Source organism: Mustela putorius, unplaced genomic scaffold (genome assembly GCF_011764305.1).
Source record: "Mustela putorius furo isolate JIRA1106 unplaced genomic scaffold, ASM1176430v1.1 tig00000785_pilon_pilon_pilon, whole genome shotgun sequence".
NCBI lineage: Eukaryota > Metazoa > Chordata > Mammalia > Carnivora > Mustelidae > Mustela > Mustela putorius.
The window spans coordinates 1,517,397-1,544,571 of NW_025421480.1; the positions used below are offsets into that span (position 1 = coordinate 1,517,397).

At 52.7% G+C, this 27,175-nt stretch overlaps 1 protein-coding gene and 1 long non-coding RNA gene across 2 annotated transcripts; one reads left to right on the plus strand and one right to left on the minus strand.

Moving 5' to 3' along the window:
* Positions 1-1,140: 1,140 nt before the first annotated feature.
* MYOC (myocilin) lies at positions 1,141-14,221 on the minus strand. The gene is made up of 3 exons (XM_045084609.1): positions 13,321-14,221; positions 4,281-4,406; positions 1,141-1,964 (listed from the first exon to the last, which is right to left on the minus strand). The coding sequence occupies exons 1-3, from the start codon at positions 13,883-13,885 to the stop codon at positions 1,180-1,182; spliced, it is 1,476 nt and encodes a 491-aa protein (XP_044940544.1). The 5' UTR covers positions 13,886-14,221; the 3' UTR covers positions 1,141-1,179.
* A 9,515-nt stretch (positions 14,222-23,736) lies between these two features.
* On the plus strand, positions 23,737-25,929 carry LOC101684245. The gene is made up of 3 exons (XR_199741.2): positions 23,737-23,920; positions 24,062-24,117; positions 24,553-25,929. It is a non-coding gene; the product is annotated as an uncharacterized LOC101684245 (long non-coding RNA).
* The last annotated feature ends 1,246 nt before the right edge of the window (positions 25,930-27,175 follow it).

Below are 27,175 nucleotides of genomic sequence, written 5' to 3' on the forward strand. Positions count from 1 at the left end.
GAGCATAGGTTCTGGAGAGTTCTTGTCAAAGCAGACGGTTTGGGGCATGAGAAGGCAGAAGCTTCCAGGTTAAACCTGGGTAGGTGGCAAAGTTCTAAGGGAAGTGGCCCGTGTGCCAGCAGAGGGGCAGAAGGGGCCCGAAACCAATCTAGGGGAGAGTGCCTGAGCACCCCGAGTTTCCTCTGGTGCAAATAACCTCCTGAAGGGACACAGAACAGGCTGGGACAAAGCAGCAGCCTGCCGGAGCTGGCCTCGGGACATGGCCGTCACGTGGCCGTCACATGTGGAGACGAGCGTGTCAGCGGCCAGTACTGGAGGCTGCACAGTGACTGAGACCCGGCGGGACAAGAATTGGCCTGGATGCCTCTCCCTGGCCTCTCTGGAGCACGGAGACCACCTGGAGGAGCTCGGGGACGAGGAATGAACTGAACTGACTGAAAGCACATTAACGTGACAGTGGCCAAGCTGAACTGGCCAGATGAAGTGTTGTCCTACTCAGGGCAAGGGGACATCAAGGTCACAATAAGTTCAGTTACTTAAAAGCCAATGGGGGGGGCGCATCTGCTCACCTGGGTTGTAGTTTAGGGAACGGATGCCCATGCCCCGGCCAGTAAGAGCCGACACAGAGCCCAGGCTGCTGGGGAAAGAGAAGATGGCTTGGGAGGGACCTGGAGCCCAGGCGATGGGGCGGAGGGGCGGGTTCCATGGTTGCCTGGTGTCGTCCGGGGCCACACGGCAAAGCCACCTCTCAGTCTAACACACACACACACACACACACACACACACACACACTGCTGGTGTCCTGCTGGCTCAGCTCGCACCCCGAGGGATTATCAGGTGCCGGAATCCGGGCTCTCCTAAGCAAAGCAGGCGGAGGTCAGGACAGGCTGTGAGATCGCTTTATTTCGCGGGGCCAAGGTTATGGGGCGCCGCAGCGACGCCGCGCGAAGCCCCCGACCCCACCCCACCCCCGCGCGCGGCCACAAGAGCCGCTGGTCTGACCCCGCTGCGGCGGCGGGAACCAGCGGGCGGCCGGGACGACCCGGGGCCAGGCGGGCGGGCCAGGCGGGCGGTCCGGCGCGAGCCCTCCCCCCGCCCCGGCCCCCGGAGCCCCCGGGTCGGCCCGGGGCGGCCGCAGATCGCGCCCCGAGGGCCGGGCCGGGCCGGGCCGCCGCGCACTCAGCCCCGCGCGAGGCGGACGTCGTAGGCGACCATGTGGAAGTTGTCCCAGCCGAAGAGGCGCCGCTCGCGCGGGTTGTAGTCCAGCGCGCAGCTGTAGCCGTGGCGGACCCGCAGCGGCACGCGCAGCGCCTTGGTGCGCCCCGTGGCCGGGTCGTAGGCGAAGTTGACGGCGGCGTCGGGCGACGCGTAGCTGCTGACCGTGTAGAGGCGGCCGCACACCAGGAAGGCGTTGGCCACCGCGCGCTTGCGGATGTTGGTCTGCCACGTGCGCCGCGGGGCCAGGCTGTCGGGGCTCAGCCGCGACAGGACGATGGCGCCCCGGGCCGCGCGCGTGCTGTAGATGGCCCACAGCCCCGTCTCGTCCACCGCCAGGTCGATGTCCGAGTAGCCGCCCCACGAGTACGGGAACTGCCCGCGGAAGCCGGCGCCTGGCAGCTCCCTCTCGGCCCGCACCGTCCCGGAGGCCAGGTCGTAGCGCACCAGCGTGGCCGACCCCGCGGCCTGGAAGTAGAGGCTGCCCGCGTAGACCACGGCGCCGGTGCTCTCCAGCGGCCGCGGCAGCACGTGCACCCGGGAGGGGCGGCCCTGCAGGAACTGCGCGGCGCGGGCGTACTCGAGCACCTGCCGCACGTCGGCGCCCACCGTGTCCACTCGCCACGTGGTCTCCGCCGTGTGCGGGGGCCGGGGCTTCGGGTCTCGCATCCACACGCCGTACTTGCCCGCGGCCGTCTCGGCTCTGCGCAGGGTGAGCGGCTCGCCCACCCAGACCAGCTCTCCGCAGCCTGCGGGGCGCGACACACGCATGACCCAGGGCGCGACACACGCATGACCCGGGGCGCGACACACGCATGACCCGGGGCGCGACACACGCATGACCCGGGGCGCGACACACGCATGACCCGGGGCGCGACACACGCATGACCCGGGGCGCGACACACGCATGACCCGGGGCGCGACACACGCATGACCCGGGCCGCTCTGCCACCGTCCGTGCGCCCCGCGGCCGCGCGCCCGAGCCCGCCCGAGCCACAGCCCAGGAGATGGGGCGCCGGGGTCAAGGTCAGGCTCTGCCCTTCCCCGGCACCGTGCCGTTCGGGTCCCTCAGCCCCTCGACCCTGGCGTGGTCGTGGGTACAAAGGGACAGTTTCGGGTAGTAGGGATGTTGTAGGTGTTCAATGTGATCACACATGTTAGGTACCTCGTAGAGAGTAAATGGCCTGGAAAGTATTAGTGACACTTGTCACCCGGTATCTGTTGTAAAGAGGAAGGCTGCAGGGAGCAGCCTATTTGACTGACGCCGGGCAGACACTGACGGGGTCTGTTATACTACTCTTTACTTTCATGTCTGATCAAATTCATTTTTTAAAAATGAAATGGGGGGAGGCCCTGGGTGGCTCAGTGGGTTAAAGCCTCTGCCTTAGGTGCAGGTCGTGATCCCAGGGTCCTGGGATCGAGCCCCACATCGGGCTCTCTGCTCTGCGGGGAGCCTGCTTCCCCTCCACCCTCTCTGTCTGCCTCTCTGCCTGCTTGTGATCTCTGTCTGTCAAATAAATAAGTAAATAAATCTTTTTTAAAAAGATTTTATTTATTTATTTGTTAGAGAGAGGGAGAGAGAGCGCACCAGCACAGGCAGGCAGAGGCAGAGGGAGAAGCAGGCTCCCCGCGGAGCAAGGAGCCCGATGCGGGACTGGATCCCAGGACCCTGGGATCACTACCCAAGCCAAAGGCAGCCGCCCAACCCACTGAGCCACCCATTTATTTACTGGGACCCAGGCGTCCCAGTAAATAAATCTCAAAAAAAAAAAAAAAAAAAAGAAAGAAAAAAGAAAGAAACAAGGGCACCTGGGTGACTCAGTCAGTTGGGCAGCTGCCTTCAGCTCAGATCTTGATCTCATGGTTCTGGGATCCAGCCCCAGCCACGTGCTGGTCTCCTTGCTCAGCAGGGAGTCTGCTTCTCCCTCTCCCTCTGCCCCTTTCCCCCTATTTGTGTGCACTCGCTCTCTCGCTCTCTCTCTCAAATAAATAAATAAATAAATAAGATCTTAAAAAAATTAATAAAAATGAAACAAAAATCAAGTCATTATAATAAACTCTGTAAAACCAGGTGCCTATGTGGCTCAGTTGGTTAAGTGACTACTTTTGGCTCAGGTTATGATCCTGGAGTCCCAGGATTGAGTCCCACATCAGGCTCCCTGCTCAACAGGAAGAAGTCCCTGTTTCTCTCTCTGACCTTCTCCCCTCTCATGCTCTCTCAAACCAACAAACAAAAGAAAGAAAGAAAAGAAAAGAAAAAAAAAAAAAACCTCTGTAAAACAAAGTTCTTCAAACCTGAACTGATGGACCACATAGTATAGGGGTCATTTTAATACAATAAAACCCGAACATACGTTTTAAAATGTGATGAATAGATGGTTAAAAATGTAGACTTGGCTGAAACAGACAAGCGGCTATCTGTGCTTTTTTCACTCTCCGTGTAAAGGGTGGGAAGTCTTTGCTGCTCGGGTCTCAGAGAACCGTATTTGGAAAACTTTAAAACGTCCCCATCGCCATGCAAGCTCCTGTGCTGGAAGTAATTTCCAGAAACACGGGTAGTCACAGCTTCTGGAAGAGCCTGCCTTAAGCCCGGCTTTCAGGGAGCACTTTGGAGAGGGGCAGCTGTACTTCTCAGTACCCACCGTTCAGAAAAGACACTTCTGCTGAGTATCTGCTAACTGTGTGCTGAGAGGGCACATGGGGTCATCGGGCCTGAAGAAAAAGAAAGATCTGAAGGACCTGCTGGACAATGCGATGGACTTCTAGGTGGCAATCACGGGGGTGAGAGTCCCCTCTCTCTCCTCTTCCCCCAGCGCAGCCCAGCTGAGCCCACCATCCCCGTGGGGGGCAGCGAGTGAGATCTAGGGCTTTGCTAGGAAAGGCTGACTTCCTGCGGGGCTTCTCTGGGAAGGGAGCAGAGAGGGGCTCTTCCTCTCCCACTTTCCTGCCTCACTGCCAGAGCTGATGGTCGCCCTCCCCGCAAAGTGGACTGACCAGCTCTGAACACAGAACAGGCCCAGATAAAGACCGTGTGTGGACAAAAGGGAAGACATTTAACTTCATACCAGGGTCTTCCTCTTCACTCTCAGGATGGCCAGATGGACTCTCCTTCAGGATTCGGGAAGCAGGAACCTCAGTTAACTCTGACTTCAGCTCCTGGAAGTTCGCGGTCTCCACATTCCATTTAGGAACTGTATTAAAAGAAAGAGACAAATTTATAGTATGACGAAAAGGGCCCAATGACTACACTGAGGATGGTATTTAAATAGGCTCCCACAGACATGACAGTGTTGGGGATTTAAGACAATAAATATGTAGGGGTGTCTGGATGGTTCTGTCAGAAGAGCATGTGACTCTTGATCTTGGAGTTGTGAGTTCGAGACCCATGTTGGGTGTAGAGATTACTTACACAAACAAAACTTTAAAAAAGGTTTTTAAGGGCGCCTGGGTGGCTCAGTGGGTTGAGCCGCTGCCTTCGGCTCAGGTCATGATCTCAGGGTCCTGGGATCGAGTCCCGCGTCGGGCTCTCTGCTCGGCGGGGAGCCTGCTTCCCTCTCTCTCTCTCTCTCTCTCTCTGCCTGCCTCTCTGCCTAATTGTGATCTCTCTCTGTCAAATAAATAAATAAAAATCTTTAAAAAAAAAAAAGGTTTTTAAAAAGATAAGGAATCTGTAGTGTTGAGGGTGGAGATAAAACAGGGTGGGATTCCGTGGGCAGCTGTTGGAGCGGGGTGACAGGTACACGGGCTTCTTGTTTCTCTCCACTTTTACGAATGTTTGAAAAATTCCTATAACAAGAAGCTCCCAAACAATAGATAGCATCGCGATATGCCTTGCTCAGAATAGGGTATTTAAAATAAATAAAGTAAGCTTGTACACAAAATAATTCCCCAACTTATGAGCAGGTGAAGTGTGATTCGAGGGTGTTGAGAAGGTCCTCAGCATCTTCCGGGGATGCCTGAAATGCAACAATTAACAGTCCCCTGCATGACAAAAGGTTCTTCTCCCATCATGATGCACATGCTCCTGCGAGGAGACAGACCCGGCTTTACATTTACATTACTAAATGGAATGTGGAGACCGCGAACTTCCAGGAGCAGTCAGCTCCCGGGCTGTACCCGAACGATAAAGCTGCATTTTAAAACAGCTAAGCTGTTGCTCCTGACTCCTGCTTTTCCCTCGCGTGCAAGGACTCTTGTCTGACCCTAATCCTAAACCGAAGTAGCTAAGTGTGACATAGTGTGGTAACTCCGTGTCTGACCAGTGTCCTCCCCACCCCTTCCCTCAACTGGCCCCCCCGCCCCGCGGATTCCGGGAGGAATCCCACGCACTCTGCCCTGTCCACAACTGGTCTCAGAAGGGGATCTGACAGAGTGCGTCAGCTGAGCGTGTAAAGCGTTGTCAAATGCAACCTGGCAGGCACGGAAGCTGATAATGAAACACTTAGCCCTTCTGGCTACACATGTGTCATCAATTTTAAGCCACTCGGTTTTTTTTTTCAGATTTTCACGTGTCCGGACTCAGGTGCCTCTTATAGTTGCTGGGAGTTAGCTTCAGCGCTCAGAACTAGAGGGAGGCAGAGATGGTTTCCTAACGGGCTGAGGCTCTGAGGCCTGCATGGGGCTGCCTCTGCCACGCTCTGCAGACCTGAACTGGCCTCCCTGGGAGGAACGGCCCTGCGGGGGGTGTGTCCTCCCGCCCTGGGAAGTCCCTCAGTCCCGAGGGGCTGCAGGAGCCGTTAAGACCCTTAAGCCAAAACGTGTAGCCAACTGAGGGCGTTCTAGATGTGCACCCAAAGTCCAGGGACCATCAGGAATGAGTCCAGGGCCTTCAGTCTCCCCAGTCTTGGGGAGCTGTCCGCCCGTCTAAATAGCCAGCCCCTCTGGAACACCTGCCAGTGCAACGAGGTCTAGGTGTGGAGGTACACGGGGAGCGATGACAGCTGGCCCGTGGTCTGGCCAAGCCCTCTCGCTGAGAAGTAACGTGGGTTCGTTCCAGACTACTTTGGGAATAAGAACCCCTCGGACAATACAAGTGGCTCCTGGAGGGTCCGAGGAGATTAATTTGGCTGCCTGACTCCTCTTTTCATCTGCCTGAAGGTCTGTGGAGGTAAGAAAAGCCCTGGGCTCTTCGCTCTGAAGATGGCCTTGACCTAAGAGGGTACCCAAGGCAGAGGCCGATTCACGAGGTCAGGTGGACTTTCCGTCAATCTCCAGCCACCACCCTCCTCCCCCTGGGCCGAGGAGCCAAAAGGTAAGTGAGCGACCCCCTTCCTCTACCGGGGCGAGCAGAGCCCTCTGTCACCGTCCCTGCTTCCTGGAGCACAGGCTTCACCCTCTCCGTCTGCCTCTCCCGTCTCCTCACCTCCTCTTAGGTCTAAAACATAACGACAGAGCCTTGACCCTGCTCCGCACGAGCAGAGGCTGATGGGCCGCAAGGCCCGGCTGGGCAGTTTCTCAAAAGCAGGTGTTGAGCAAACTCCCTGAGGTGGGCTCTCTCTCTTCCTGGGCAACCTCCTCAGACCATCACGGACTGTTCTTTGGAATAATTCTAACTGCTTTAACCATTTCAGTGCATGCTCCGAATACTGGAGCTAGCGTTAGGCAGAGTGAGGTGAGAAATACTGCGGTGGCATTTCTATAAACCTCTAGAAGGTTCTCTTGCTGCTCCCCAGTTCCCTGCCCTTCAGCTCCGGGACCCACAGTTGCCATACACCCCCCCCACCCCCAGCGCCAGCTCCTTCTCTGCACACCTGACGCACTTACTGCGCTCCAAGAATGTGGCCAGCGTGATTGTGGAGCTTAGTGACTTACTGGGAAACAGACACACACTGAAGGGTACACACCTGTGAATCAGTAAGAAGAAAACAAAGAAAAGTGCCCACTTTAATCAGAGAGGAGATAAAGAAAGTGGGGAAAACGAATGCAAAAAGGCATTTTCCGGGGTGACTTCCCTGAAGATACTGAAATCCTGAAAACAGATCCTTTGTGAGAAGAGACCACTAGCAGGTGCTTTGAGCTCTCTCCACACGGCGGGGCAGTTTCGTAGGAATTATGTCTGCGCTCTGATACCTTCACAGCTTCTAAAGAAATAGGAAAAAACTTTAGGACTGCAGCTTGGAACTAATTTAATTATTAGTTATTAAGCGCCTCCCAGGAGCCGGGTCCTGCGCTCATTACCTCTATTCCACGTAACAGTCCTGACGTGGACCATCGTACCTTCATTTTGGAGAAGAGAAAACAGGCTCTGAGAAGTCAAGTAACTTGCCGAAGGTCACACCGCTGGTTAGTGGCAGGACTAAGGACTTGAGCCCAGGTCTGCCGAGGTCATGGCAGGTGGGAACTTCGTCGGGGGAAGTTTGTCGTAAAAATTAATTGCCCCTTGTGCCACACGCAGCCTTCCCTAGATGCGTTCTGAAAAGCAAGGATGTCTCCTTTACAGTGGGGACAACGGGCGCCTGGGCGGCTCGGTCGGTGAAGCCGCTGCCTTCAGCTCAGGTCATGATCCCAGGGTCCCAGGCTGGAGTCCCCACACCGGCTCCCTGCTCCGGGCATCGGCTTCTCCTCTCCCGGCCGCTCTGCCCACTGGTGCGCTCTCTGCAGAGTGAGTAAGTGGGGACGGTGTCGCGCTTTCTCGGCAGAGGGCGCCGGAGGGACGTTGTGGGAGGAAGGGCAGCCGCGGTGGCCCCGGGGGGCTCCTCTCCTGGTGCTCTCGCCCGCTCTGCACAGGGGAGCCCCTTTTCCCTCCTTCTCCTGGCCTCTCCCTCTCTGCCTCACCCCTGCGCCTTTCTTCACGGTTGCTGGAACCCCTCATGTGCTTGCTTGGGAGTAAGCGAGAACCACAGCGAAACAGAACGGCAGGGAGAGGCTTCTGGAAGACTGTGCGGCCCTTGCTCAGCCGGCCGAGGGCGCGGGCCGATGACAAGTCCACCGGCGGCTTCTTGGCTGTGTCCGGCAGGAGCACCGGCAATGGTCAGCTCCCAGGTAGGGCTGCCAGGCCGGAGACAGAAGCCCGTGGGAGGGGACGCGCAGCCCCGAGGCTGGCAAGCAGCTGCGCCAACGAGCCTGGCCTGGGCCAGGTCAGAGCTTCCTCGTTCGGACCCGCCTCGCACCCGGTGCGAGGCACAGCTTGAGCACAACCACGCACCCGGTATGTGACTTCGGCCAAGTTACGCAACCTTGACCTCGGTATCCGCAGGTCAAACTGAATGAAAGGTTCTCAGTAAAAATGTGTCAAACATTCCTCTGGAATGCTTAAACATCACTCTGATTTCACTCCAAATGTGGGGAGGAAACAAAAAGAGGTTATGAAAATCACCTAATACTGAGGACAGTATTGTATCCCACAGCCAAAAATTTTTAGAGCTTTTATTTGTTTCTGTTAAAATTCAGTCCTTCTGTGGTTGAAAAGCTCATGTCTCTTGCAGAATTTTGGAAATTTCCTGCATGCGCTGCCCAATGTCCCTGACCTCTACTTGGCAGCCGCGTTCTAGCGGGCGTGACCTAGAAGCCACCCAGGAAAGCCACAGGGCGCTGCCGGACTCACGTCCCCGGTGCTGCTCCTACGGTCCTGCTCTCGGATCAGTGTGTGCTGAAGTCTAGTCATTAAAGGGCATTTTTCAACAGCGGCACAGCTCGAGCACAAGAGGCCTTCGAAGCTCCGACCGCTCTGCAGCCTGCGGTTGGGATGCTTCTCCCTGGTACTTGTCATCTGCGCAGTAACCCCCACGAGGGATTATCATCCTGAGCTCGGAACAGCTCTGGGGCGCTTCCTTCACACCCGCCCTCCCTTTCCCACTCACTGCTGCGGCCGCCTGCCTTGTGCCCATGTCCCCCCCAGGACCCCGAATCAGCCGCCCTGCCCCGGGTTCCCTGAGCCTCTGCGAGAGCCAGCCTGGGGCCCATGCCCCCTCTGGCGCGATGATCCTTGGACAGCAGAGTGTCCGACGCACGAGGGAAAGCTCTCTTGCTCTGCTGCCTTCTACACAGCCCCACCAGCCACTGTGCGGCTCCCCTGGAGAATGCCCCCCACTGCTTACGGGCTCCGCTTCCTTCCCTGACTCACTCTCCCCTGTCCCGGCCTCTGCTCCCTGGGATCGTGGCCCATACAAACCACTGCACACGAGCCCCCATCCCAGGCTGTCCTCTGGGAGGACCGATCGGAAGCAGAGGTCAGACGAAGGGAAAAGGAGGCTTCTCTTGTGACACTAATAACCGGCTCTGATATGTCATCTGGTAATCTCTGTGTTTCTGCTCTGGGCTTAACAGGTTTCCAGACATTTTGCTACAAAACGATTACTACAAAATTATATATATATGATCTCCATTCTCTCACATGTACACACACACACATGCACACCACGCACACTGAACAAGAGAGTTCTGTGATTCTAGGGCGACCTTTTTCTAGGTAATGATTACACCATAAAGACCGTAGTGGTGACAGTTTCAGTGACAGCCGAGTGAGAAAAATCCACCTTCTGTGGTCTCCCTCGTCCGGGCTCACGCGGCCTCGCTGAGCCCTCCCCCCGGCTTCCCCCCACATCAGCTCTCGCTGCCCCTGCAGAAAGCATACCCACACTTAAATTCCCGCTGCCCAGAAAGCCCTTTACCTGCAGATCTAGGACCTTGAAGCCTATCTTTTGTTCCAAACGTTTCTTTCCCGATATTTAAATGTAACCTTCCTGGGGTGCCCAGCTGGCTCAGGGGGTGGAGTGTATGAAGACCTCGGGCTGTGAGTTCAGGCCCCATGCTGGGTGTAGAGATTACTTAAAATAAAATCTTTTCTTTTTTTTAATAATAATTCTGGAAACTTAATTTAAATTTAAGTTTAAATTTAAATAATAATATTGGAAATAAATGGAAACTTCCTGTCTTTCATCTTTAGGTTCTGTAAACTAGAGGTCACTTCAAGGTCCTGAAGGGCCACTGGACCTCAGGTGGGAGGGATTGAATTAGAATTCAGTTCTTGCTGACTAGGTGGCCACGGACCAGCTCTGGGCCTCAGTTTCCGTATCTGCACAAAACGAGCCAGGGGCTCAGACGTTTTGTGGGCTCCTTTTGCAGCTCTACATTCTTGTGCTAATGTAATCTCCTGCTCATGGGGAAAAAAAATAAAAAATTTTAAAAACCTCATTGCAAAAAAGACCTTCCAAGTTTGGAGTTCACTCTAATGGGCTGTTGTCCCCATTTCAAAAGTAGAGCAGCTGGAAAGAAGAAAAAGAAATGTGGAATTAGAGAGCACAGCTAATACATTCCCCAAGTCTTGTTAAATGACAAAACAATAAAAAAAAAAAAGTTGCCTCTGTTTATACACACGCACACGCGCGCACACACACAGATTTTTGTTGATTATGTGACTCCATCACTTGACAGTCGGAAATAAGTAATGATTCATCATGTTTCTATGAATACTGATTCTTTTATCAGTGCTCGAAGACTCAGGTACACAAGTCTTCCTGCCACTACTAATCACTGTGCCCCCCGGGGCCCGGGGTCTTCACACCTTATTTTTCTTTGTTGTAAAATTTAGAATTGAGTCTCTTCCAACTATAGAAATACAGGATTTTTTAAAAAAGATTTATTTATTTGACAGACAGAGATCACAAGTGGGCAGAGAGGCAGGCAGAGAGAGAGGAGGAAGCAGGCTCCCGCTGGGCAGGGAGCCCGATGCGGGGCTCGATCCCAGGACCCTGAGATCATGACCTGAGCTGAAGGTGATGAAGTCCCAGAACCTAAGTCAGGTTTGGTGGGGTGAGGTTCGGAGCTGACGATTAAAGAAAGAATTCTTAAGACATCTTTGGTGCAAAATGGTGGTTTAATAAAGCACGGGGACAGGACCCGTGGGCAGGAAGAGCTGCTGCCCCGGGTTGTGAGGAGTGGCTGGTTATATACACAGGAGTTGGGTAGGTGAGGACAAAGGGGTGTCCAGAAGGGCTATTGGGGCAAAGAATACTATCAGGATATTGAAGGCTTAGTTGCTATCAAGTAAAGAGAATTGGAAGTCTGGTGGAATGTTACATCCCTGCTATCAAGCAACCTTGTTAATGAGATTTAGGTTTAGAAGAAATTTAACTTTATTTACTTTTCCTTCTACTTCCACCTCCTTCGGTTTTTTTATGGAGGGGAGGGTGACATTAGGCTTGAGGAACTGAGTTCTGTGTCTTTGGAAATTGGGCTATTGATAAGGTAACTTCTTTGTTGTAAATCTCAAGGACATTTGCAAACCAAGGGAGACTCCTGTCTGGCAGGATTGTGATCTCAGCAAGTTAACTATTTATCATTTTATGGCAGTCAGGGGTGCCTGAGGAATGCTACACATATGGAGGGGAGCGGATGGAGGGGGGGGTGCAAGGCGCCAGCTTTGCTTTGTCCTCAGCCAGCCTCCTGCTCCCTCATCAAAGGGAGAGGCTTTAACCCACTGAGCCACCCAGGCGCCCCTAGAAATACAGGATTTTTAAAAAATCCTTTACACCTGGGAGTTATTTCATTTGAACAGCACAGGAATCATTCACAGGAGGAATTTTCATTACCACGTAACAGATAAGAAACTAAGGGGCAGAGGTTAAGTGACTTGCCCAGGGTCATACCTGAGCATCGACTTCTGGGTTTTTCAGTCTCATTTACATGCAGACTTTGCCTCTCAGATAGGAAGTCATTTTTTTTTTTTTTAATTACGCAGCACAGAGACCAAGGTGGGACTTGAACTCACGACCCTGAGATCAAGACCTGAGCTGAGGTCAAGAGCCGATGCTTAACGGTTAGAGTCACCCAGATGCCCCTAGAAAGCCCTTTCAAAAAAAATAGTTGTTGTATTTTGAAGATCTCCGAACTATTTGAAAAGCTGAAAGAATCGTACAATAAAAGCCCCTCACCCTGTGCAGCTCACTGAAAGTCACCAATTGTTACTATCTGGTCACATTTGTTTTTCCTTTGTTTCTGTCACTCTTGATACATTTGCAGTTTTCACTGAACCATCAGAAAGTAAACTGCAGCATTCTGACTCCTCACCCCTAGCATGAGTATGTGTCTCCTTAGAAGGATACGCTTCACAGCCACGATACCACCTCGCACCCAAGAAACTGAGTGTTAGCCCACGACAGGACCTGATAGTCTACATTCCCTCCTCGGTGATTCCAAACCTGTCGCTGTGGCTTTTCTCACCCAGATGTAGGACCCCTTCCAAGGCCACGCGCTGGATTTGGCCATCGCATCTCCTAAGCACCTAGACTCTGGAACGAACCACACCCCCTCCTCTTTCTTGATGTTGACGTCTCTGGAGCGTCTGGACTACCTCCCTCACCATTGGCTTTGCTCACTTGTTTCTTTCTGATCGGAAAACTAATTATGAAACGGAGTATTTGGGGGCAGAATTTCACAAAAAGTGACACAAATACCATCCTCTCGAATAATGGGGAGAGGGTGCCACCTGTCGCAGTGCACACCCACGGACTCACCTTCCAGCACGGACCAGGACGAGCAGAAGAGTGTCCCAGTGAGAAGGAGCCACCTCAAGGAGCGGCCCGGGGCCTTGAAAGCAGAGGTTCTGGGACTGGGCAAAGAGTTGGAAAACTCCCCAAACCACGAACCGAGGAACCCGACAAAGGGTTGCCATCTCTTTATTTTGCCAAGACAGGACATTAAAGGAAGAAACAAAACAAAAGCAAACCCCCTACGGTCTACCATGATTTCATTCACCTGCGGTCATCTCACAGAGGTCATTTTAATGACAAAACGTAGGAATCACAGTCTCCAAAGGAAGATTCAGAAAAGGGTTTTCTAAGGACAATAGCTGGCAATTTTCTACCAGTGCTATACACGCACACGTCTCACCTGGTCCTTCTTTTTGTCGCTTTGCTAAGATTGGGAGAGCCATGCCGGGAGGCACGAGAACTTGGAACCTCTGACCCAACGGACCGCCCGGGAGCCAGACAACTAGTGATACGTGTGATCGCTCTGCCGCTCTCATTTGTCCACCGCGTGCCAGACGTGCCGTCTCGGGGACAGCGGAGGCAGCGGGAAAGGCCCGTCTGGGCCACCTGTAACAGGACACCATGAACCAAGGTACCTTCTGGACTCGGGGGCCCCTTTGCCCCTCCTCTTTCTTACCTTCCTCCCCGGAGCCTGGTGGCGCGTCCTGAGAGGAGTTGTGGGCCTGGGGACATTGGCCCCTTCTCAGCCGGGCCACCTCCTGGCTGCTGCTTTCTAGTCTCCGGGCCAGATCGTCGTTCTCCTGCCCCAGCTGCCTCTTCTCTTCCTCCAGAACTGCCTTGTCGCGGAGGAGGTTGCCATAGGCCACCTCCAGCTCCCTGGCTTGGGTTTCCAGCTGTTCTCTGTCCCTTCTCAGGGCATCCAGCTCCCCCTGCAGCCCCTCCTGGCCGTCTGAGGACCCGGCCGCCTGGCCCTCGGTCAGTCGGCGGAGGAGGCCCTCCAGGGAGCTGAGGCGGGCTTTGGTGGCCTCCAGGTCGGCCCGCTGGGTGCTGCTGTCTCTCTGCAGGTCCCGGATGGCGGACGCCGCCTGGCCCTGCTCGGGGCAGCTGGGCTCGGTGGGGCTGGCCACGCTGAAGGTGTACTGGCAGCGGCCACTGCTGTCATCAGCCTTCCGCAGCTGGGCCGTCCTGGCCTCGAAAGCCCACATGAGGCAGGCCAGAAGGAGCAGCTGGACGGTGGCCATGGTGCACCTGCAGTGGCAGTGATGCTTGTGGTGGCGGTGACTTGCACAGATGCCGTCGGGGCGGGCGCTGGGCAAGGCTTCCCCGGGAAAGCTCTCTGGCCCTGCCCGGCGCCTGGGTGGGTGGCCCTGCGGGGTCACGCACAGAGGCTGCACGGCGCTCTCTATATACTGCAGAGCCAGCCCTGCGCGGGGGGAGCCGGGGGAGGCCACGTGAGGCAGGGTGGGGCCGTGCACAGGGGATTGTTTGCTCAGAGCCAGGAAACATCTTAGAATAGGACATTCCAGAAATCTGTTTTGAATTTCTTTTAAAAAACGTCTCCCTCTCTGCACCCATACCCTTACGATCGTCCCTGTACCCCCACCCTATTTTGGGGCACACACGTTCACGCAGGGTCCACTTCACCGAACATGACCACGCGCGTGTCTGCCCCACCAAGGATTCATTTCCATTTACTGTGCAAACCTCACTGAGACCTGCTTCCGCATCACGGGCTGCTTTAGAAACCGAGGGTGCAGACATTCCCAAGACACAGTCCCTCTGTCCCTGTGGCAGTGACAAGTAACGGTCAGCCAGAACACAGGGGCCGCATGCCATCAGCCTTCAGGAGCCATGACCTGTAGAACCAGCTGGAAGCAGAATTCTCCCCTTGCCGCCAGCTCTGAAACAAGCGTGGGTGTGTATTTGGGAGGACTTACTAATGCCAGTCCCCGCAACCCAGGCACCCTTGTCAGTGACAGCCTCTCGGCTAGTCTTACCAGGTGTGTGAATGTGTGTGTGAGTGTGTGTGTGTGCGTGTGTGCAAAAGGGCCTTCATCATCATGGATGAAATCTGTAGGACGCTTCTCAGGAATATGTTTTCAAATATAGAAAATATATATGACTGCAAAGGAAGCATGTGATAATGAAATACTATTAACAAAATATTTTTAGATTTTGAACTATGTATGTCCTTCCTCATTAATACTTTAAATCAACTAATTTATTAAATTAAGCTCCACACCCAACATGGGGCTTGAACTCATGACCCGGAGACCCAGAGTCTCTTGCTCTACCAGTGAGCCAGCCAGGCACCCCACCTTTATTAACATTTTAGAAACAAGATCTTTAGCTACTTTAAAAATGGGGATGGATGCCTAATTTGTAAGTGTGAGCGTAAATGCTATTTATCTGCATCAAGCAAATGTAACATAAAATGTCTGTGATTTCTATGGGTAGCAACAAAGTCACAGATCCTGCTAATACAGCTTGGGGTTTATGGCTATTTTCGTAACAGAATGAAATGTTAAACCTAAAATTTAGTTAGAAGGTGCTGAAAATAAAGACGCAATTTTTTTTTTTTCATATCCAAATTCCCAGGCTTTCTGGAGCCTCGTTTAACAATCTCTTCTTTACATGAATAAACCTGAAGAGGAAACAAATAAACAAATAATAAATTAAGAAAAAGAACAACTCCCAAATATGCCAAGAGGAGGTCTGTGCAAATCAGAATGTGTGTAGCAGCCTCGCCAGTAATTTTTAGAATACTGTTTGCGTTTGAGCAATTTATGTTGTCTGATACCGAAAACATCCTCCATATCTGTGAAGTAAATATTTCCGATGTGCCCCAGGGGACTCACCTTGTGTTTGGGGAAACGGGCTTTTGCGCTAAAGGTTCTATTCTTCCTTGGTTCTAAAGGTAGACTTGACCTTGAGACATTTCCAAGTGGCCGTTTACTGCTGACCGAGGGGTCCTGTTCTCAGCTCCTGAATCCGGTGACAAACATTACCGAGATGATTGTGTGAAATGTCTTCTAGGCGGCAAGAACTGGCTCAAACCCGTTTGGCTTCACCCTCAGGAACGTTTGCCTTCTGTTAAGAGGACTAAGTGAGATTGCTGTGCCGCGAAAGGAGTTCCGGATAAAGAGAAAGGGGAGTGACTTTCCTGCCCTCAGTTTGCTCAGAATCACCCCGCTCGTCAAGGAAGAATCTAGGGCTTGGGTCCGGTGTTCTCACTTCCCTTGGACTGGGTTCCTTTCCGGGGCCCAGTGCCGCCTGGGACAACCAGGGGCTCCCGGTCCGTAAATCAGCTCAGTCCCCACGAGGCTGTGCTGGGCCTTCCTGGCCCACGCTCCGTCCCTCTCTGTGCCTCTGTCTCCCCTGAGCTGCAGGCCCTCTGTGGCAGTCACTGTCGGATGCCCCCCCCCCTCCGGCTCCCATGGGTGCCAGTGGGGAGTGAAGGCGTTTTCACTTGGTCCAACCCAGGTCTTGCCTGCGGGGCGAGCGCTACCCACCAGTCACTCTCGACGTTCTTCATGGTTCTCCGCAAATGCTCACCCTGGCGGGGTGAGGACTGACGAGCTCCCACACTCCGCCTTCCTTCCTTCGCTGACCCCCATCACCACGGCTTGAGCTCCGCCTGCTGCCCGCCTCCCCATCCCCCTCGCAAAGCCTTCGAGGGACTAGAGCCACAAGGACACTTGTAGGCCCAGAGAAGGAGAGGACGTGCCCGGGGTCACACAGCCAACGAGTGTCAGAGCCAGAAAGAAAACCGAGTCTTCTGATGCTGAGGTTCCCACCTTCTCGCTCAAGCCGAGTCCCCCCAAGGGCCCAGGAGTTGCCCAGAATACATGAAGGACTCCAGTCACCTCGTCCAGGAGCGGACACTCTGGGAGATGAGCTCGCTTCCTACGTTCCCGTTAACTGAAGGCCTGCAGGGAGGGAGGCTCATGCACACCCTTTGCTTCTTACAGCCGATGTTACGGATCTGCCGCCTTTCCTCGCACAGAATTACTCTCCTCGGCAGAGGGCTGGGGAGGGCACAGCAGACTCCCAGCCCGAGCAGCAGTAGGGACCCGTGTGCTTCCTCCCACTCTCCAGCCTCCTGCCGGTCACCACCCCTCTGGGCCGGCGCCCCTGCTACCCAGGGGTCTCCACCTTCTGGAATTTGCCTGGACGGGGAGCCCCATTTCCCTCTGAGGAAACACTGTCCACTGCAGATTCGCTGTTAGACTGTGTTCCACGGCCATCTCCTTTCTGGAGCCGGGGGCCAGGGAGTCTCCAGCTCAGAAGCTGTTGGGAGCCAAGAAGACGCTCCCGGGGGGTGTCAGTCCAGGGCAGTTGTGCCTGTTGCTGCACCTGGCCTGGAAGGTGCCGCAGGGGCCTCCTGCGCAGGATGGAGGCAGCAGGGGCCACTAGGGAGCAGCAGAAATAAGCATCAGTGATTCCCGTCCGTTCAAGGTTGTGTTTCTGTTGGCTCAGTGTTGGGTGTAAGCCGGCTGGCTACAGCCTTCGCCTGCAGTTCTCCATGGGAAAATGTAACCCCGTGAAGGCAGGGCTGTTGTCACGGTTCATTTTGTCCCCAGTGACTGGCAGGTGCAAGCGCTCCCATTTTCAGGAGATGCACGGGTAGACCCGTAATTGAAGCAGAAAGAGAAAGGAAACGGGCCCTGAGGAGGGAAAACCAAGGCAATGGCACGTCTGGAGGCTGCTCAGGACGCTCTGGGGACCTCCCTCTGTGTCTTGGGTGGGGGCGGGGCTCTCCCGGCTGGAGAGGGAATTCTGCTGGGGGCACGCTCCCCTCCCCCAAATGCACACACAGAGCCTCTGGGATGGCCGCCTGTATGCCTTTCTTTCATTACAGTTCGGGAGGCTTCCGGCAAGACCTGGTGAACTGAAATGGTAACTGAAGCGCATGGAGACGAGGACCAGGGAGGGGGCGGTGGAGAAAAGCAGCCCGAGCGGCCCCTCTCCTCCGTGTCCTGCTGGCCGTCATCCAGAGGATTCGTGATTCCGCATCCTGAAGGAGCTGTCAAGCTGTGGCTACAGGTAAGCCTCTTCCGGGAACCTCAGTGCTGGAGAAGCCCCGGGGAGGGAGATTTCCTCGGGAACAGGAAAGGCTTCAGGGGGAGATGTCATTTGTAATGGGACCTAATGAGATGACGTGTTGATGACGGCTATCCCCGGGCCTGCCGTGAGGTCTGGTGTCAGGCTGCGTGCAGTGACCAGGGATGGATCAGACTAACCACGCCTCCTTCCTTTGTCGCCCCCAACCCGGAGCAGAGGGGAAGGGGATGGAGGCTCTTACGCCAGGGAGCCCTGCACCAGCTCTTCATCCCGCGCCGGCCCCCGGGGTGGTCCAGGGCCTGGGCACCGGGCTATCTTCTTCCTGTCAGGAGACAGACTTGCAAGGGCAGGACTCGTGTCGCCCAGAAGCATGTTGTACCCCGAGAGGGAGGTGTTTAGGGGCGGAACGGATGTCGTGACAGCCCGCCGCGAGTTGTCCTGAGAGCGGCAAACATCATGCCAGCATCCGGTTCAAGTCCAACCACACTTAAATCCTCACAAGGATATTGTGGGCAACGTTTGCCCCACAGATTCTACCGCTAGTCCCATGGACATCGCAGGGCCTCAGGATGCGGCGTGCTGGGCTGATTTTCTGCCAGTTGTTGGCAGGCGGGATTTCCACAGGGTATTCGTGAGCGTGGTGTGGGGTAGGAGGTGCGGAGAGATAAAGGGAGGCACAGATCCCGCACTTGGAGGAGCTCCATGTCTGAAGGCTCTTGGCAATCTCAGGTCTCTTACCGCGAAAAGATGGGTATTAGCTCTCTAAAACCTGAATAAGAGTGACAATGCCTCCAATAAATCAATAAAATAAAGGGAAACACAGAGAGAAAAAATGAGATTCATTCAAAACACCAAAGAAGAGCCCCATCTGGAAGGAGCAGCAGGGCTGCCTCACGGTGGGGAGCAGGGGCCGTCCTGGGTCCTGCTGGAAGAGCTGGGGTTGGGGGACAGTGATTGGTCACCTGTCAGGGGCTGGGACACTGTAGCCTTGTATGCCTGACTTTACAAAATTGTTACCCATCTTTAAATTGATGTAATCCATATTTAGTTTATTCTTAAAATGATCAAAATGAATTATCTTTCAAGAGTTTTTGAGAATCTGGGATTTGCTGTTATTTCTAGGTGCTCTGCTAGCCTGACCTCCTGAACTTGCCCCCACACAGTGATGCTGCTTGTGCTGGTATTTAAAAAAAAAATAATGATCCACTTTGGGACCTGAACAAATCACGCTTTTTCTCATTTTTCTTTCAAGTTCACATAAAAATCCCTCCCTAAGGACCAGATATTTAATTATTAATTTGGAAATGTCTTTTCGAGCTGTTTTCCTGATTCATAATTTTTTCCTGAAATTAAAAAGCAAGTGGGATGTGTGGGACTATGGCTGGGTTAAGCATCTGACTCTTGATCTCAGCTCAGGTCTTGATCTCAGGGTCATGAGTTCAAGCCCTATGTTGGGCTCCACGCTGGGCATACAGCCTACTTAAAAAAAAAAAAAAACAGGGAAAAGTTTGTTTTCCATCATTATTTGCCCTCCTAGAATTTTCACTTGGACAAGTGCCATAAGTCAGTCATTTTTTTGCTTTTTTTAACTCCTCCCTAATGGATTTACCTTATGGCGTCTCATACCCCTGTCAGGAACAACCTTAGTTACTATAATAAGAGCAGACACAGCCTGGAAACTGGCCTAGAGCTGACACACCTTCTTTCTGATTCCGAGCCGAAGAGCTCCCGGGGCACTTTCATAAACCTCAGCTCATTTAACCCTCTCGAGATAACCCCGACGTGAGCTGAACAAAGACGGGGGATCCGTGCTTTACAAACAGAGAGACCGTGGGTCAGAGTGATTCGTTGACTTGTGCAAGGTCACGTGGCTGGTTCACGGGCCAGGACCGGAATGTTCTCTGCCTCCCCATTTCGTCCCGTGTCTAGACTTATGGCCGTTGCAGGAAAGACCCCAGAATGAGCTCCACAAGGCTCCTCTGATGTTTCTCTTCTACACGACCTATTGACAAGCAGCTTGAAGGTTACATCAGTCCCAGTGTATGTGGGGATGTCCGGTGGGTTTATGTGTCCTCCCCTGGTTGGGACCAGAGCCGACTAGCATAAAGAGGGTATTACTGGAGAGTCCCTGACTAACCCTGCAGGGATCCGAGACTCACCCAGCGGCTGGTATGAGTCCTGCTGGCGCGGATCCTCCTTAGGTTGAGCAAAGAAATCCTCCTTAACTCTCAAGGTACAGATTCTCTTTCATGGTTCCTGAAGGAGGAGAAAGGGTCCGGGGGGCTGGCTCAGTCCGCGAGCATGAAACTCTTGATCCTGGGCTTGTAGGTTCGAGCCCACGCTGGGTGTAGACACTACTTAAAAATAGGATTTTTTTTTTAAGATTTTCTTTACTTATTTGACAGACAGAGATCACAGTAGGCAGAGAGGCAGGCAGAGAGAGAGAGAGGGGGAAGCAGGCTCCCTGCTGAGCAGAGAGCCCGATGCGGGGCTCGATCCCAGGACCCTGAGATCACGACCTGAGCCAAAGGCAGAGGTTTAACCCACTGAGCCACCAAGGCACCCCTAAAATTAGGATCTTAAGAGGGCAGCTGGGTGGCTCAGTCAGTCAAGCACCTGACTCCTGATTTCGGCTCAGGTCATGGTCTCAGGGTCATGGGATGGAGCCCCTCGTGCCCCGTGCTCAGCAGGGGTCTGCTTGGGATTCTCTCCCTCCACCTCCTCGGTCTCATGTGCATGTTCTCTCTCTCAAATAAATCAATCCTAAAAAAAAGTCTTTAAAAAAATGATGGGGGTTGAGGAGCAGGACGCTGGTTATGGTAGGTAGTCCCCTAAACTGACACTGGGGCAGGCCTTGTAAAAGATGACCGCGGCCGCGGCGCTCCCTGCCTCTAGAAGCTGCGCAGTGCCCCCCCCCGCCCCCCGTAAATGTCCTTCTTGATGTGTCACTCCCTTCTCCACTTCACCAGTGTCTTCCCGCGCACTTCAGCTTTCATCTGGCCCCTTACGTGCCCCAGCCCACACCTACCCTCCCCCGCAGCGTGACCGCCCGTTGGCTCTGCTTCCAGACTCTCTTTTCTAGATCACATTCTCGGGAGACGGCCGGCGGCAGAGCTCCCTTCAAGCCGACCACGCCGTCAGGAGCCAACCGGAGTTCTCTTCTTGGGATAGAAACTCAAGCACAGTCCATTCAGTCCCGTGTCTGGGGTGGGGTGGGCGTTGGTGGTGCGGCGAAGGCACTGTTTAGACCAGAGAACCAACTGGGCCCAGATTCCCTTAGACGGTGTGGGCTGGCAGGAAAGAGCGAGAAGTTCGAGCTCGGAGCCCCCAGATGATCTCTTCCTCACCGTGTTCAGGCAGTGTTTCTTACCGTGGTGGGAACAGTTGTGGGACATTCGCTGAACAAGTACATGAGGGCGTTCTGCGTGCCTGGCACGGGGCTAGGCATGAGAAGATATTTTGAAGATTGTTAGTAAAGGTTATAGGGGAGCAGAGGCCTAAGGGGAAGATGGAGACAACTTCTGGACGACTTGGGCTTCCCTTCTTATCCGCACAGAAGTAAAAAAAAAAAAAAAATCATAGGCATCGTAGCCATGCAGGAACAGCACAGGCAAAATGGAAGTTCATGGTTTTTTGGGGAGGACCCTCTGTGCTATTTACATTTTTCTATGGGACAATGCTTCTCATGGCTTACATCAAAGAAGAGAAACATTTCTTTCTAATTTTTTTAAAAGATTCTATTTATTCATTTGAGCGAGAGAATGGGCAGGGGAGAGGCAGTGGAGCAGACAGAAGCAGACTTCCCCTGAGCACAGGGACCAAGGCAGGGCTGGATCCCAGGACCCTGGGAATCATGACCTGAGCTGAAGGCAGAGGCTTGACGACTGAGCCACCCAGGCGCCCCTTCCATGGTTATTTTGTCCATCAGTACATAGCACACATCCAGCAGCCATTCACACGGGACCCTGTGAAATGTTTTGATGTTTATAACAGCTTCTCAGAAGCTGAAAGTTTATAATTACCAAAGGAGCACGACCCACTTGTGATCTTTGATGTGAAGTCAAAGCTACTCGGATCTGCTGCTGGCTAAATAAAGGGTTGGTGTGCAGTGTAGGGGCATGAGGGTCTCAGAGAGGCTCCTGCCACAAGAGCCACGCATTGGAAAAATTTGCCTAAACCAGAGTCATTGTTTGCTGAGCTTGTTGTGTGAAAACAGACTATCGAATACTCTTGGTTTTTTGAAGAAGTTTCCAATCAGATGAAATGTTGCTCCGTGTCTTTGGATAGTCCCTCCTACCTAAACATGTTTTTACATTTAACAACTCATTTTGATTTGGAAACTTGTGACCATCCTCAGAGATCGGGATGGGTAACCCCATTTTACGAAGGAGGAAGTGAAGCGCTTACCGAGCTTTCCGTGCTGTACCCCCCGCCCAGCATCCCGCACCCCGTGGAGAGGGCACCAGGCCGGGGAACACTGAGCCCTCCTGTTAAGCTCATAATGACGTCTCCTGCTGGATACTCAGCACGGACTTTACTGTCCGAATGGTGTCAGTGAAGAAGTCGCAGAAAGGCAGAGTGTTTTCCGAAGAGAACGATGAAAGGTCGTTAAAATATTCCCATTTTGTTGTGTTTGGTCTAAGACTGGAAGATTCGTCGTCAGCCTGAACTTGTTTTGAGTGATTATTAAGTAACTCGCCTTACAGTTTTACTCAGCTTCTTCCAGTTGTATCTCATGCGTATCCCTCCTATTTCCGCTCTCTTAGGGGTCTGTGTATCTTAGCCGAGAGAGGGTGAGACCTAGAAACCGCCGTGGGTCATGAGCCATGCCCCAGTTTTTTCATTAAAATAAAATCTTTAAAAATATAATTAAATGTTCCCGAAACTATCTTCTGTGTGGCTTTTTGCCTTTGTAAAGGCAGGAAGGCATGGACTATGGAAAACCGGGGGATGGCCTTATGTCAGTGGCCCCGAGCATCCGGCTGGACATGGTGCGCTGGGAAGAGTCTCTGTGCACAGAGTTCAGCGACCCCCTGAGAGACTCTCAGTCTCCCAAGCAGCTTCTCCACAAAATCTAGCCAGCCTGAGGTTGGGAAAGTCAGAACCATCTACCTCAGGGACCAGCAAGACTGAATAAGAAGATAAGTCCCCCCAAACAGAAACAAATAAATAAAAACCAAGAACCCAGTGCAGCCCAAGTTAAATGTGACTGCCCTACTGCCTTTTTCTAAATCGTTTTATTTATTTATTTATTTGAGAGAGAGAGAGAGAGAGCATGAGCAGGGGAGCGGCGGGCAGAGGGAGAGGGAGAAGCAGGCAGGGAGCCTGATGTGGGGCTCGATCCCAAGACCCTGAGATCATGACCTGAGCCCAAGGCAGATGCTGAACTGACTGAGCCACCCAGGCCCAACTCCCTCTTTTTTTTTTTAAACAGTTTATATCATTGCAGTGTTTTGTGTTGATTCTCTACTCTTCCTGGACTCTCGCTTCACTTTTTTGCAACGACATTGACAGGCAGGGTCTCCGTGCCCCTCTGATCGCTCCTTCATCTCAGCTGGTTCTTTTCGTCCTCCTGCTCCGACCTGTGGCTGCCCCACTGCTCCTCCCACCGCCCCCCACCTTGCTCCCAGCAGGCACAGTCGCCCGGGGAGCTGGTGCGGTGGTCCGGCCTCGCAGGTGGCCGCGCAGGGGCGCCCGGGGGGCTCCGTCGGTGCAGCGTCTGCCTTCGGGCAGGGATGATGACCGAGGGGTCCCGGGTGTCGGGTGTCGGGATCGCGGCTCGGCAGGGAGCCTGCTTCTCTCTCTGCCCTTCCCTCTGCTCCTGCGCCTTCTCTCTCACAGTGTTTCTCTCTTTCAAGTAAATAAATAAAATCTTAAAAATAAAAAGCTGTTAAAGATCCTGCCTCCCAGCTTCTGTCTCTTCCCGCGCTGTGCCCGAGCTGGTCTGTGTGACCCGCAGCGCCGGCGGGAGGGATGACGCGTGAGGTCTGAGATGAGGTCACAGAAGGCTGCGGCGTGCCGCGTGGCCTTCTCGGCTTCTCTCCCTCCGGGCGTCTCTCACTTGGGGGGAGTCGCGTCGTGAGCTGCCCCGTGGAGAGGCCTCCCTGGGGAGGGGCCAGGCCTCTTGCGGACAGGAACATGAGCGAGCGGAGAAGTGGGTCCTGCGCCCACACCTCCGCCGACCGGTCAAGGTCACCCACGGCCGTGCTCAGGTGCTGACTCCGTAGGCCTTGACCCGGCTTGTGTGTGTGCAGCTAAGGGCACAGTGGGGGATAGAACAGAGGAGGGAAAAAAGAAAAAGAAGGAGCAAAATAAACAAAAGGTGGTATCTAAAGTCTATTCCCTTTTTTAAGATGGAAAAACTTAACGTGTTTCTACGCTAAAGGGAAGGAGCCAACAGAACAGACCCGTAAGTAGTCACAGTCGTAGGTGCAGACGTGAAGCATGTGCGTGTGCCAGCGGCCACGCTGGGCACTTTCCCAGGGTCCTATTACTCATCTTCCGTAGCACACTTTTAAAGTCGGCACGGTTATTACCAGGATGTTTTACAGATGAGAAAAGGAAGGCTTTGTCCACTATCACCCAGTGAGGGTGGTTTAAATAAAGGGGTTCTGCACCCCTGACCTCTGGAGTGCAGAAGTCGGTGCCTTTGCTGGGATGGAAGCCAAGCTTCGGCTTAACGAGCCCCTGGGAAATGCCCCCACTCTGGGGAGGGAGCGCTAGCTCCCCGGTCGAAAAGTCAGGAACCAGAGCCTCCGTGGCTCCGGACTTGCTCAAAGTCTTCATCTTTTCCCTTCCCTTCATGCACTCCGTCACGAATTATGATGAATGTGGGGCTCTGCAGCCTCACGTGATCCTCAGCTCCTGCTTCCAGCCCGTGTCATCTCGTGAACTGAAGGAGACTTCCCAGCTCAGCAAATGATGCTCTTGGAAGCCCCTGGGGGCACCTGCCTTCTAACGACTGGGACTCAGACCGTGCTGGCAGCTCTCCCTTTGCTTCTCACAGTGGAGCTCTTCGTCTCACTTTTGATGACACAGAAGGGGTACTGATGACAACGTTCGTCTCACTGAATAAAGCAACCGGTTTGTATTTCTTTTCCAGAAAATTACCATGTGCAGAATATTCTGGTTCGATCATACAAATTTTTGAAGACGATCAGTAGTAAGCAATTAGAAAAATGTGGAAAGAGTATAGGAACTGTCATATGAAGTCTTGATGACTGAGAAGCTTGGAGAGAGAGAGGAGAAAGATCGCAAGTAGAAAGACCACGTGTTATTAATTTTGTCTTTAGCTGACCAGCAAATATCACCTGAAATGTTTATGTTGGTTCCCATTTTCCAAAACACAGTCCCATATATGCTCGGTTGCCCTCACGACAGCTGGACTATGAGTCAGGAATGCTTTCATCTGCCGGAGGCAGGAAAGCAGCTTCAATAGATGGAGGTTATTTTTCTCATTTGAGGAGAGGTGGGCAGGTGGCCTTCTGGAGCTGCTGCGGCGGCTCCCAGGATCACCAAGAATCCAGGCTCCTTTAACCTTCCACTTCACCTGTGACCTCTCAAAGTCACTCGAGGTTGCAGGACAGCCGCTCTAGTCATCACACCCGTGTTCCAGGCTCGAATAAGGAGGAAGGGAAGGAGCAGTCGCCAGGGACATCTTTGCATTATGAGAAAGGTAAGAGCTTTCCCAACAGAGCTTTCATCAGACAGAACTGTGTCCCGCGGCCATCCGACCTTCGAAAAGAGGAGAGAGCAATTCTGTAGCCTTCGCAGCCTCTACTGGGGACGTGAGCAACAGCCACGCATTTGGGGTGGGAGTCCGATTAGCCAGCCAGCAGGGGCCACGCAGGTTTATTTCCACCTCCTGTTCGCAGATGAGGAACTAATGCGCACCCTGGTGACTCAGTCACACGGGGCAGAGCTGGGGCGCAAAACTCCATCAGCCGCTTCTAGTAACACTCATGTTGCTTCCACTGAACTACTCGGCCTCTGAATTCTACTACAGGGAAGTATATGTCATGAAGAGGAGAGCTCCAAACCACATAATAATGGGGATATATTTTCAGTGGCTTGCTTTTGAACAAGTAATTTTTTATTAATGTATCATATGACATTTTTATCATTGTTTAAAAATCATTATTCCATTTTTATAAATGTGGGTAACAACTAAGCATTAAAGACATTGAAGCATTATTTATTATGGCAAGACACTGAGGGGAACCTTTACTTTTCAACAATAGGGGGGTTGGGTGAAAAAAATCATGGGATAGAATAAGAAATAAAGTTTCAGAAGAATACTGATATTTACAATAGTCTATTAAATAAAATGAGTAAATTATAAAACTGCATATACAATATGACCCCAAGTTTGTACATATGTTTTATATATAAATGCTAGGTATAAATATGGCCAAATATTCATAGTGATCATATTTAGGTAACGAGAATCTACAATATTTTGGTTTTTAGCTTTGCATGCTTTACAATATAATTTGTAAAGATCAGGTTTGTTGAAGTATAATTTACATATGGTTAAATTCACCTTTTTTTTATGTGTGATACAGTTACATATTCACCAGTTTAATCAAAATACAGAATATTTCCTTTGCTTCAAAAAGTTCTCTTATGCCTTTGTGGTTAATCTCTTCCCTCCTCACTTGGCAACCACTGATTTGGTTCTGTCTCTATAGTTTTGCCTTTTCTAGAATGTCCTATAAGTGAAAATATGCAGTCTTTTGTTTCTGGCTTCTATCAATTAGCATGAATGTTTTTGAGATCATCCAAAAGGATGGTTCATCCAAAAGGAAAGGTCCATTCCTTTCGATAACTGTGTGTATTCTATAGTATGACTGTGCCATAGTATGTTTATCCTTTTGTCAGTTGGCAGGTGCTGCGCTTGTTTTAGATTTCGGATGAAGAGTCATGCATTAGTGTACTAGGGCCGGTGTAACCAAGTGCCACCCACTGGGTGGCTGAAACAACAGAAATGTATCCTCTAAGAGCAAAAGAATGATGAGCAGGAAAGACCCGAAACATTCACCAACGCCCGGAAATGGAAAGGAAGCTTCAGTCTGTCTCCCGAGAAGTCTCCTGGGAAACTGAAACCGTCTTGCAACCTTACAGATTAGAGGGTTGCCGTGATATTACCCAAGTGGTCCAGAAACCCCCAAAGTGAGAAACAATCCAGGAATCAGTCCCTTTCGGGGGCTCCTGGGTGGCTCCGTCAGTTGAGGCTAAAAATGTGGCTCCTTAGTGGCTTTTTCTTGGTAGAAAAGAGACTATTACATAGCAGTAAGTTCTTTAGGGTTCTCTGTTCTCATATCTTCATTTCGGAAAAGTCTTCAGAAGGGAGCTGGCCTCAGGAATGTCAGGATGGAACCCCCCAAAGGGTCTTCTATTATAGATTTGGAATTAGTGGCAAGATGATTCAATGAAGAGTGTATTTAGGTGGAATTAGGAGCGACAGA

What these genes read in the sequence shown, in the direction of transcription:
- MYOC (XM_045084609.1), bottom strand. Translation starts at nt 13,885, where the DNA reads ATGGCCACCGTCCAGCTGCTCCTTCTGGCCTGCCTCATGTGGGCTTTC. An exon ending in ACCAGGCTCCGGGGAGGAAG is followed by an intron (nt 4,407 to 13,320) that starts GTAAGAAAGAGG and finishes CTTTTAATACAG; the next exon opens with TTCCTAAATGGAATGTGGAG. An exon ending in GAGTGAAGAGGAAGACCCTG is followed by an intron (nt 1,965 to 4,280) that starts GTATGAAGTTAA and finishes CGCGCCCCGCAG; the next exon opens with GCTGCGGAGAGCTGGTCTGG.